At 45.7% G+C, this 11,892-nt stretch overlaps 3 protein-coding genes across 3 annotated transcripts; 1 reads left to right on the top strand and 2 right to left on the bottom strand.

Annotated features, from left to right (window-relative positions):
• Positions 1–5,819: 5,819 nt before the first annotated feature.
• LOC128709733 (uncharacterized) lies at positions 5,820–6,958 on the bottom strand. Its single transcript, XM_053804741.1, has 3 exons — positions 6,697–6,958; positions 6,299–6,628; positions 5,820–6,223 (listed from the first exon to the last, which is right to left on the bottom strand). Exons 1-3 carry the CDS (start codon positions 6,956–6,958, stop codon positions 5,820–5,822), a joined length of 996 nt encoding a protein of 331 aa, XP_053660716.1.
• A 615-nt stretch (positions 6,959–7,573) lies between these two features.
• LOC128707662 (uncharacterized) lies at positions 7,574–9,094 on the top strand. The gene is made up of 4 exons (XM_053802620.1): positions 7,574–7,811; positions 7,902–8,177; positions 8,235–8,525; positions 8,595–9,094. The coding sequence occupies exons 1-4, from the start codon at positions 7,574–7,576 to the stop codon at positions 9,092–9,094; spliced, it is 1,305 nt and encodes a 434-aa protein (XP_053658595.1).
• A 214-nt stretch (positions 9,095–9,308) lies between these two features.
• LOC128707619 (isocitrate dehydrogenase [NADP], mitochondrial-like) lies at positions 9,309–11,537 on the bottom strand. The gene is made up of 5 exons (XM_053802577.1): positions 11,435–11,537; positions 10,658–10,770; positions 10,001–10,584; positions 9,664–9,915; positions 9,309–9,594 (listed from the first exon to the last, which is right to left on the bottom strand). Exons 1-5 carry the CDS (start codon positions 11,535–11,537, stop codon positions 9,309–9,311), a joined length of 1,338 nt encoding a protein of 445 aa, XP_053658552.1.
• Positions 11,538–11,892: the final 355 nt, after the last annotated feature.

An 11,892-nucleotide genomic window follows, 5' to 3' on the forward strand; every position in this document is an offset into this window, starting at 1 on the left:
GGTCAGGGTTGCACTGAATCGATTTTTTTGGCAACATTTTTTTTACATCCATTTGCGGTCCAGTATCGTGGAAAGATTGCCATAAGTAAATGTGATCTTGATTAAAAGTTTACATCCTTTCGAAGTGAGTATCGTTAATATCTCTTTGCTAACCCGTTTAAAAAGATTGGTTGCTTATTCGCATAAAATCTCGTATAAGCAAGTTTTTACATTAGTTTACAACACAAGCATAACATGTTGCCATAAATGCTATAAACTATAGAAACACGCGAATATAAATTTGGAATTCACGGATCGTAATAGTTTCGCACTAATTAGACTGGTTTTTAGACCAATTTTAAACATTTTTATTTAGATTTTGTTCTATAAACTAACTCGGCGGTCAAATTTACAAAAACCGCGAATCTCCGAATCCGCGTACAAGAGGAACCGCGTATCTCGGGGACTGCCTGTACATTGGACACTACCTCTATAAACGTTTAATACAAAATCTTAACCTCTTAATACTTAAATCATTAACCTCTCTCTCAAGATAATAGAAATTTCAGAGTATCATCGAACTTCCGAGAGAGATTTGATCCCGGGCCATGCTTATTTCACAAAACCGTGCGTTACCGATTTGACCTCATCACAGACCGATCTTCTGGTCTACAAAGAGTAGGTATTGAACAGCACAAAAAAACCGAATCTCAGAGTAGACGAATGCGTGCACGGATAGATAAAGGCACCCGAATTGATGGCATTTTCCTGCCCTTTTTGATAATACTAATTAATTATTTGATTACCCACTTCTTAACAGGCTCTGCGTTTGGTTTGTCTCTTCCACCTTTTCGAGTTCCCCCTATCGTCTACTTCAAGGGGTTAAAAAAATCCTTCCATTTGCTCACACCAAACCGGGGCGAGCCATTATTTGTCGGCTTTACGAGCGGCTTATCGGGCTTCCCAAAGCATTTGCTGGAACATGATGCAGTTTCCAACAAACCGGAACGTCGAAGAAGTCCTTCATGCTCGTTCCGCTTAACTAACGTGACCAACGCAAAGGAACGGGCAATAATGGGGCAAGCAAATCAACGACTTTCAGCCATAATTTTTCGCACCCACGCAAGGCTGACTGATGGAAAAGAAATGGAAATTGAAGAAAAGATTTTTCCCGTCAAAGAAAACGGACCTTCCTCATGTGTGTTTACTCCTGCTTCGTCGCTTGTTGCACGGCCTGTCTCTCATTCCACTCGGGGAAATCCTCCGAACCGATCAAGGGACGTTTTTCCGGTAACACTAAATGTGCAGGTGAGCGTGTGTGTGTGCATGTGTCGATGTCCGTGCTCACTTGAAGATTTTGTTTTTGTTTTTTTTAATCTCTCTCTCTCTCTCTCTCTCTCTCTCTCTCTCTCTTTCTCTTTCTTCTTTTCCTGTTACCTTCTTCTCCTTTCATACTTCTTCCGCTGCGCGTGTTCAACAGTCGCGTGCCGAAGTTTCCATCGGTTGATACGCTTTTCACCGATTTTCTTCTTCACTCGAGTGGGAAACACTTCTTCGTGGTGTATGAGGGGTTTTTTTTTTGTTTTTCCCCACTTTGATGGTGCAATAGATTCTGGTCGTGTTTACTTCTTGCTTATTTCCTATTCACCCCTTTCGTACCGTTCTCTCCGAGAATCCAAATTTCCCATCCCACTTCCGCGAACTGGCACACGTATACTCACACCAACACCGAGAGGATACACACAAACACATTAACACACGCTCAAACGTCACAACTCATCCCAGATCTTTAGGGAGGGGGGAGTGCCCGGCCCTTTTTCCGACCACACAACCAAAAAGGGATTTTCCTTCACAAATTATACACACACACACGCGCGCACATACACAAGCTCCCGTATCGGTATTTTGGGGTACTTTTTCCCGGCGTTTATTTTGTATCGCTTTTCTTGTTGCACAGTGAAATTCTATTCGATCCGGCAAGCAATTTCCATCACCGCACGGGGAAATTCAAAGGCAAGGAAAATAAATGGAATAGGGACCCCGTTAAGGCAACACTGCTTGAAAAACACACCACAAGGCAACGGTTCGCACCATTATATGCCCCGTGTGTGTGTGTCGGTCGCTAGTGACACGCCACGAATAAACTACCCAACAAAAAAAAAAAACCCCGAACCGAACCCAAAACCGTGTCCGTTGTGGCGTCGATTGGCCTCACCGTGTGTGATCAGTACTGCTCGCGCTCGGTACGGTGCGCGGCCGAGAACAACATTTCCAAAAATAAACGGTCGAGAAAAATGGTTTTTCCTCGATTTCCTGAAAATATTCGTGCTGCGTTGCGTTTCACAGCGTACTGTCGTGTGGGTCGTCCCGTGTGCCGTTTGGAGAGCTGATGGCGTTTGCTCTCACCCAGTACTGGCACACCATTCACGCTCGGCGGTCGCTTTCTCACTCTTGCTTTCCATCACCAGCTCACCAAACGGCGAATCTCAATCGTAGTCGATCATCAGCGGGTAGCGCACCACCGACGGAAAATACTGAGAGATAGTTCGGTTTCGGTCGACCCTTTTTGGCTCACCAAACACATGGGGCGGTACTGTATCCGAAACTGCTGGTTGCTGCAACAAAAAAAACCCGATCTCTTGCCCGATGCATTCCTTCCCATTTTGGATGATTTCGGCGAGGGAAAATAAGGGAGAAACGCTAGCGCAGTACCCAGACTCGAGAAGATGCACTCAAAAGATGCTAGCGCTCTGCCATTGCTTTCCAGGGAAGTTCATTATATTGCATTCGTTACAACTTAAGGTTGACTGTTAATTATACAATCAACTCGCTTTGTTGCTCCTTCACCTCACTTCTTTCAAGAAGACAACTTCATTTCGATTTCTAACGATTCTCGCCTCGCCATGGTATTCATTTCTTGCATCACTGCATGTAACCAATCCCGTAGCACAGCGTGAAAGTTGAAGGATATCGTGTTATGATGTACAGCGGTTCAAATCCCACAATTTCTTTAGTAAATGTATACTACCCTTGTAGTGTGGCGGTTGGGGGGGGGGAGACACAGTTGCGTTCTTTCTTCACCTTTAAAATGTACTCAATACTTCTCAACGCACACATACACACACACACACGTACCGGCGGCACATTTTCGACTCACTTGCTTCTCGTTCTCTCTCTCTCTCTATTTCTCGCTTGCTTACTTTCTGCTTACTACGATCGTTAAACGAACATGCACGACGATTTTGCTGCTTTTGATGCGTTATCATCTGGCATTTGCATACTTGTGTGCATTCTTTTATCACCATCAACCTCTCATAATTAACTTCAAAGCGGAAGCAAAAAAAACTTAAGACTGTTTTCAACACAACGAACGCGACACGATAAGATTGAATCACAGATACTTTTGCTTGCACACTGGTAGCATGCACTACTATCTGTCAAAATTAACAAATACCTTCAACTTTTAGTAGCCTGACGCGCCGATCAAATCACAGAACGGAAAGTAACTCACGCATGAAAATCGCACTCATTCACCAGCACACACACAGAGGTTTTTATTACCTATTTTTTGTGACAAACGTTCCTACCGTATACGTTTCAGTGTAGGAGACACAGCGAAACAGCAACTTCCCCATGGCAATAGTAGCGGAACCCGTCCATATCCACCGTGTGGGCGGACACAGATAGGTGGTTTGAACGTTTGAACTGAGATGAAGACACACCGAAGAAGGGCAAACGGAGGCAAAAACGCACATACATGCTAGCCGCTGCGTAGGCATATATTTTTAGCACGAGCAACTCTTCTTCACTACACTTCCTGGCCGCCTCTGGGGGCGCTACTAGCGCGATCGCGTACGACTCGGTCGTCCATGTGCGCACGGCGATGAAGTGACGAATATCGCCGATTTTCGTCGATTACCGTACCGCCTGGTATCTGTTTCTAGAATTGCAACACCACGTCTGGATGGGGGTTTTTGCGTGCCTTAACGCGCACACACATGTGTGTGCATTTCAATGAAGATCACTACCAAGAAATAGGACATTCACAACAAGACGTTCGTAAAGAAAAGACGTTTATGAAAAAAAAAAATACATCTTTACACTCCACTCGTTACTACCACTCGCACAGCGGTTAGATTGCTGCAGCCCTTTGGCACTTAACACCCATACGCAATCGCATCGTTTCACTAATGAACCGCGACGAAACAACACCAACATACCCGATGAATGTGTGGTAAAATCAATCAAAAACTCGAATCGAACACCCCGGGCAGAGACACGACACTAAAAACAGCTGCACACAGTGTAACTATTTCTGCTGAGTTGTTGCGACTGCTGAGCAAAACGGTGAAACAAACGCGCACAGGTATGTGTATATGTGTGCATCTGCTTACTTTTTTTTGTTTTGGTGTGCAACTTGAAACACAAGCAGGCTTTGCCGCCGGAAGCGCTACGCGACAGGCACACACGGCGTGCCGATAGGTATGTGAATCGAACTGAAAACCCCCAAATAATATAAGCCAGCCAGAACCGCATCCGCCCCCAGGGCAAAACTGTGCGCGCGGGGGTGAGTCGATGATCTCACCACCCTCCGAAGCTGATGATGCACACACCACGGCGATGAGTGAGAGCCAAGAGGAATTTTTCAACATGTGAGAATTTAGAGATATGACGAGAGCGGGCGAACGGCGTTTTGCCTTTGGTTAGAAATAAAAATACATATTTTTTTAAAATATGTTCTAATATTTCTGTAGTGTAGAGCTCAGAGATAACTGTTCATTTCACTGCAAACAAACACACAACTGAGTGTTTTTTTAAGTTAAAAAAATAACGTTTTATTAAAATTGTCCCATTGTGCAGGGTTTATACAGAGAGAAAGAGAAAGAGAGAGAGAGAGAACGAAAACAGACGATGAGAGCATGACAAAACCCCTTTCCTAAGTGAATAGAGGAAGCGAACGGAAACCATGCGTGCATGGCGCCCAAAACATTCCCCTCGGGCAACCGTTCTCAGTGCATCCTCCAATGACCAAACCCAAAAACTGGATCTTGAAGGGGGTGCTTGGTGAAACGCGTGAAGTCTAACGTGATGACGCGTTGGCGGCGTATCGGTTGCGAAGGTAACCGTGCGACGGTGTCACTGAGACAGCAACACCATGTATCCCATTCTTGTGCACTCCATTTCAGTCACACGCACGCACACATGCACGATTCGTCCTCGAAGAAACGCCTCCGCACGGGGTTGAATTTCGACCGGAGGTTGCTTACTCACACGACTTAGACTTTTGCCCGTTAATGGTAGCATTTTCTTATTCCAATAACTTTACCGCGACTATGACGCACCACAAACACACAATTAAGATTCTGCTCCAATACTGTTGAGCAACTCATCTCTATTCCAGATGCAGACTTAAAATTGCTTCTACGTCACTGGTCACACTCACCCCTTATGGTTTCGGTCTGGTTCCGGTCTAGTCCTACTCTGTTCTGCGAAACAAGTTCGCGGAAGCTTGCTTCACTTTCGCTGCAATTTATTCTCTCGCGCGCACACACATGTAAGCAAACCAATGCTCACTGACCGTCGCCTGCTTGATTTGTGAAGTAGTGAAAACGTAAACAAAAGAAACGCGCATCTCGTACACACCTACCGCTGAGCATTGCGCTTACAAAGTGTGCCGGTTTGCCGCTGTACGCATTTGCGTGTGCATTGGACTGGGAATAATGCAGGAATTAGTTCGGAGATGGTTCAAATAAAAGATATATCCAACGTTTTGATGTAAGATACTAAGCATTTTTAGTATATATTGTGCTGGAACAGCAATGATTCACTTCCTTCACTTGTTATCTCTTATTAAATGCATCACGCAACTTGTTGGCAAATATTTTCTTTTGCTTCGCCGAACCAATGCCAAAATTGGAACGTGTCATCTTGTTTTTCTTCTTCGCTTCCGATACTTTGCCGTGAAAATCGTCGTCAGCATTTTTTTGTTGACCATTCGATGGAAACTTATTGCGCTTTACCACATTACCCTTTTTGTTAAGCTTTATGTTGGTACGCTCCGTATCCACCAGCTGTATTCTCAACGGACGATTATTCAGCATTTCCTGGTCCAGTTTGAGCACTTTTTTGATGGAAACGCCCTCCTTGAAGCATACGTACGCGATATACTTTGTGGCAATGAACCGAATGAAATCGATCGGACCTGCCTGGCTGAAAAAGTCGTACAGATCATTTTCCGTTGTACCTGAGAACGAGACAGGAGAAATACAACCAGTTACATCCCGTGCCAGACGTTAAAACCATACTTGCTTAATATTACCCCACTTAATGTTTCCTACGAACACCGTAGATTTGACGCCCCCAATTTGCTTCTTGTCCTGCGGACAAACTCGGATGCGATTATCTCCCACCATCTGACCATTCATCTCCAAAGCTTTTTCCATATCTTCCTGGCAAGTGAACTGCACGTAAGCGTTGAGCGATAGCACGTATTGCAAATGTTTCTTAAATAAAATCTTTCGCCCATTATTCGACCTGATGCGTATGTGTGTAATTGTGCCATACTGGATGAACAGTGCTTTCACTTGAGTTCTAGTGATTGCCTTCGGAAGGTTTGCAACAAAGATGGTGAACGATTTTTGCTTGGCAGCTGCAAATGAAATAACATTCGTATGTTCGTAATCACGTATGTTAAATTAACCTTTCTTTAGCTCTTACCTCTTAATGCTTCTTCATCCTTGTCAGTATCCATGTCATTATTACCATCTTCAATTGGCTCGCTTTTAATTCCGGCAGGTTGATATCCTTCTTCATGCGTGTTAGTATCCATGTCATTATTACCATCTTCAATTCGCTTGGTTTTAATTCTGGCAGGTTGAGATGTACCTGCCGATGGTTTTTCCTTCTTCTGCAGACCAACTTCCGATTCAATGTCAGCCTCCATTGACGGTTCAACGTCTGTAGCCAGATCCGTCGGCATTGTCCCTAGAGTAAACATTTTTTTCTTCTTTTTAATCGTTTTTGGCACTGAGACAACTCCACTTTCTCCTTTGAGCGACTTTTTCTTCAATTTCAGACCATCTTTTAGAGGCGCCATCCTTTTCCAAAAGCCGTAGGAAGCAAATTATTCAGGATTGAAAAGTAGAGTCAACGATACCACGCGTTTTTCTCTATTGAATGGTGACTTTTGGCCATGTGCGGATGACATGTGAATCACGTAGGTTTATATCGATCTGATCGATTACTTCTTGTCTGGTCACCCAATGTGTGACAACCGACTGTCACCCTAACCAGATAATTTCAATACGAATTTTATCTACATTTCGGAATTAGTGCGAATTGCCCCTCAAATTATGAAGAATCAGATTATTTCTATTTAAACGCTAGTGAGAGCGATGCAAATTTTTCATGACCGTATTTGGAGCAGTATGCCCCGAAAGCCCGAACAGCTTTCCATATACACCGTGAGTGTAATGATGCCGATATATAAACAAAATCTAAACACCCTGGTGGGCCCAAAACGGAGGCGATATTTGTTGAAATAGCTGGCACATATGAAGTTATCAGCAAATAGCTTTCTTGAAAGAATCGCAAAATGAATTCCTCCGCCTCCGCGGGTGGTGAAAAGGTGGATAATGTGCCTGCTAAAAAACGACAGTTACGGCAAAGTGTGTTGGGAATGCTGAAAAAGGTGGACATCAAAAATAGGGGCTTGAAACGATTCTTCTATTTCACGTACGAGGCAGAACCATCGGTGAAGCAGGAAAATGTAAAGAAACTGTACTTCAGCAATGGGGAAATCTGCGAGGGAGATGAATATTTTCTGCAGCACAGTAAGTATCCGAAACAGCGGATATGCCACTGATTTCGGAAAACTTTCCGGCTAGTGCTAATGGTCTTTTCGTTTCTCCGGTTTGGTGTAGTGAAAAAGAGCGTGTTCGTGAGTAATATTCCAGGTGGAACGAAGAAATCGGAGATTTACCAACTGTTCCAGCGCTTTGGCATGGTTCTTTCGATTGAGTTGCGTACCCGCGGTGGGCGAAGCATAATGGGCCGTCAGGCACAGTACCCGGTCGAAGTTGGTCCGTACCTGTGCAGCACGGTCGAGTTTGACTCGGCCGATAGTGCCAAGAACGCGTGTGAGGTAAAAACGGAAAGTACCTACGTTGCCAAACCGATCGTGAACCCGTCGTTGCTTGGTAAGTTGGGAGGGAAGGGAACAGTGTTCGAGTAGCTAACTGTATTATCGTTTAAAGGGACAGAGCATTGTGTGTATGTTGAAAACATACCCATCGCAACGACTCGTCGAGAGCTGTGGCAACACTTTAAGGTGTTTGGGCCCATTCGTTCGATACGGATGGAATTTCCGGACGGGACGTTGGTGCTTACCGATGCCGAGTATGCGCAACTTCGTTCGGTTAACTGTCACATCCGCTTTCGCCGGAGAGCTGAGGCACGAGCTGCCGCAAAAGCGCTAAATCGCAGCACATTTAAAGAGCGTCACATCTCCGTGCAGATGGCATATCAAAAGTACTGTAATCCAGACGGTGAGTTCGTTAAAATCGCGAAACAGAATGTTGGTTGATAGCTATACAATTGTTTTCTCTTTTCACCAGAGCTATCAAACAATGCACTGCGAATCTTCTTTCAACCCTTTGGTGACGTGGTATCCCTCGATCAAATGCCTCATCAACGAGCGGGCTACGTGTGCTTCAAGCCACCGATCCCGGTGGACATGATGAAGCGCGCGAATCAGCAGACGTTCCGCAACCGACGTATCACGATCGAAAAGCTGGACCTGCCGACCGCTCCGAAGGATGGCAAATCGATGAAAACAGTTGGTAATGGAAAAAATGGCCGCGAGACAGCTGGCAACACTGGTAATGGTAGTGGAAGTAATAGTAATAGTAGAGCTGGTGCCGCCGGGAAAACCACCAATTCTTCCACCAATGCACTTCAGATTAAGCTGGGACGTAAGATCGCTCGTAAAGGGCTTCCAGTGGGACGCAAACCATTGGCCAAGAAGGTAGGCAGTGACCTGGCCAAAACCGAACCCAGCAAAGGGGCCGGCAAGACGGGGTCCGAGAATGCGAAAGAAAATCGGGCCACTTCGTAGGTGATTGATCGATGGGAAATACTTCCACCGGCAACAGCTCCCACCCTCGAATAGAGTAGTAATAAAAAGTTTTATTTAAAAACTTCTTCCCTTTTTGAAATCAGCTCTGGCATTTCCTTGTCCCGATGGTCTGTCGTGTTTATCGCATTTTACGGAAAGTTTTATTCAAGTATGGTACAAAGATGCGCTGCAGGGTGTGTGGCGTGCGTGTATCTTATTTCTTCCACGTACGTTCTAGCTGCTCCGAGATAGCTTCCAGGAAGTCCTGCGTGTTCAGGTACATGCTATCCTTGAGGTTGCGCGAACCGTGAATGCAGAGTGCCAAATCCTTGGTCATCTTGCCCGATTCCACCGTATCGACACAGGCTTTCTCGAGCGATTGGGCAAAGCGGGCCAGATCGGGCGTATTGTCAAGCTTGGCACGGTGCTCCAAACCGCGGGTCCATGCGAAGATCGAGGCGATCGGATTGGTGGAGGTTGGACGCCCCTTTTGATGTTCACTGTAAGGCGGAGAAACATTAAAATCTTTAAACATTTCATTCGCTCGATCGGTTTGTTGATCATCTTACCGGTAGTGACGCGTGACGGTTCCGTGAGCGGCTTCCGATTCGAGAGTTTTTCCATCCGGACACACCAGCACCGATGTCATTAGGCCAAGCGAACCGTATCCCTGCGCTACGATATCCGACTGTACGTCCCCGTCGTAGTTCTTGCAGGCCCACACAAACTCACCCGAAGATTTAAGTGCCTGTGCTACCATATCATCGATCAGTCGGTGTTCGTACCAGATCTTGGCATCTTCAAACTGCTTCTTGTAGTTTCTGTAGAACGGATTTACAACGGAAAGTCAAAGGAAGCAGTTAGATACAATTCTGATTGCCGTTCATCGTGAACATGGACCCGTACTTCTCATAAATCTCCTGGAAAATATCCTTGAAGCGACCATCGTAACGCTTGAGAATCGTGTTCTTGGTGGACAGGTAAAGCGGCCAGCGTTTGCTAAGTGCCACTTGGAATGACGAGTGGGCAAAGGCAGTGATCGACTCGTCCGTGTTGTACATAGCCAGCGCCACACCGGGTGCATTGTACTTATACAGCAGGATCTCCTCTACCGTGCCATCATCGCCCGCGTACACCATCTTCACCGTGCCCGGTTTGCGCACCACATAATCCTGCGCCTTGTACTGATCACCGTGCGCGTGACGGCCGATCACAATCGGTTTCGTCCAGCCGGGCACAATGCGCGGGATGTTGCTGCAGATGATCGGTTCACGGAACACCGTACCGCCGAGAATGTTACGGATCGTACCGTTCGGACTGAGCCACATCTTCTTCAGCTTGAACTCCTCCACACGTTGCTCGTCCGGCGTGATCGTCGCGCACTTGATGCCGACATTATGCTTCAACATGGCGTGCGCTGCATCGATCGTAACCTGATCGTCCGTCTGGTCGCGATAGGGAAGACCAAGATCGTAGTAAAGTGCTTCGACCTAGATGATGTATATACATATTAGTAAATTGTTCTTCGTTTCATCTAAACCCTTTTTCGGCAAGTTAACGGACCTTCACATAAGGAAAGATAAGCTTATCCTTGATGAACTGCCAGATGATACGCGTCATCTCGTCGCCATCCATCTCGACCACAGGATTTACGGCCTGAATGCGGGTGTCAGTACCTGAACGAAAAAAGGACAAACATTTACATCACTAAAAATAGGATCAACAATGTAGTAAAGCAGCAATGTAACGGTAATCGAAAAAAAACCCGACCCAAGGCCAAGTCCATTTAGGTCAGGGTGATAAGAAAATTTAAGCCGGGCGCAAAAACATCAAACTCCGAGAATGCATCTCATGGCATGCAGCAAGTATCAGATCACGATTATCAAACCAAGATTGCATCAAGCTACAGCCGACCTTTGAAACTGTTTTGATTTGAGCTGCCGCCACTAGTCAAATAACGAGTCGAAGCTGAATAAGAAAACATCCGTCGTACTATTAAAAACATTTAACTAATAGTGTTTTTCCACTTCCGACATGAATATCCGATACGTGTAAACAGTGCTAAAGGAATGGAGTCACTCCAGACAAAAAGCAATTACGCGCGATCGTTCAAAAATGGATTTCAAAAAACAGGTCATGGTCACCGCGACTGCAACCGGCTGCTGCTGTAACAGAGTGCAAATGCATTCCAGTGCGCGGAACTGTTGTCAGCATAAAACTCTCTCTCTCTCTCTTTCACTCACACAAATAAACATAAGAAAAACACGCACAAGAAGTGATAAAACAAGATACAAAATAAAAGATCCACAAGTGCAGATCAGATACGCTGGCGATACTTACTACGGGCGCGCGATGGCACCATCGAGATGGCAGGCAGAACCGATCGGGTTGAGTTACCCTGGACGGGAAGCGTCTTGCAGAAGCGTGCGAGAAGTCGCGCCATGGTGTTGGTGCAAGAGTTTTAGAAATTTCTGAAAGTGAAAAAGAATAAACATAAGGGAGGTAGTACTACAATGTGCAAGAAACTGGACCAAACGAGCGGTTGTAGCCCAAAAACAGTCACTTCATTATCAGCTCCCAAGTCCATTGGCGCGATAAGAAGTTTTTTTTGGGAGAACAGACCCAACACCGGGAAATACACGCTTGGGGTACACGAGCGTTTATCTCATCGACACAAAAGAACTCGCTCACAACCGGTGGGGTTAAGAACCCGGCGTTGACAGCCAACCGAAAGGTAAACAAAACCCACCTCAACAAACTACCGGGACGCGTCTGGAGCTGGTTTGGGTACGTGCGTG

The sequence above is a fragment of the Anopheles marshallii genome, chromosome 2 (genome assembly GCF_943734725.1).
Source record: "Anopheles marshallii chromosome 2, idAnoMarsDA_429_01, whole genome shotgun sequence".
In the NCBI taxonomy this organism is placed as follows: domain Eukaryota; kingdom Metazoa; phylum Arthropoda; class Insecta; order Diptera; family Culicidae; genus Anopheles; species Anopheles marshallii.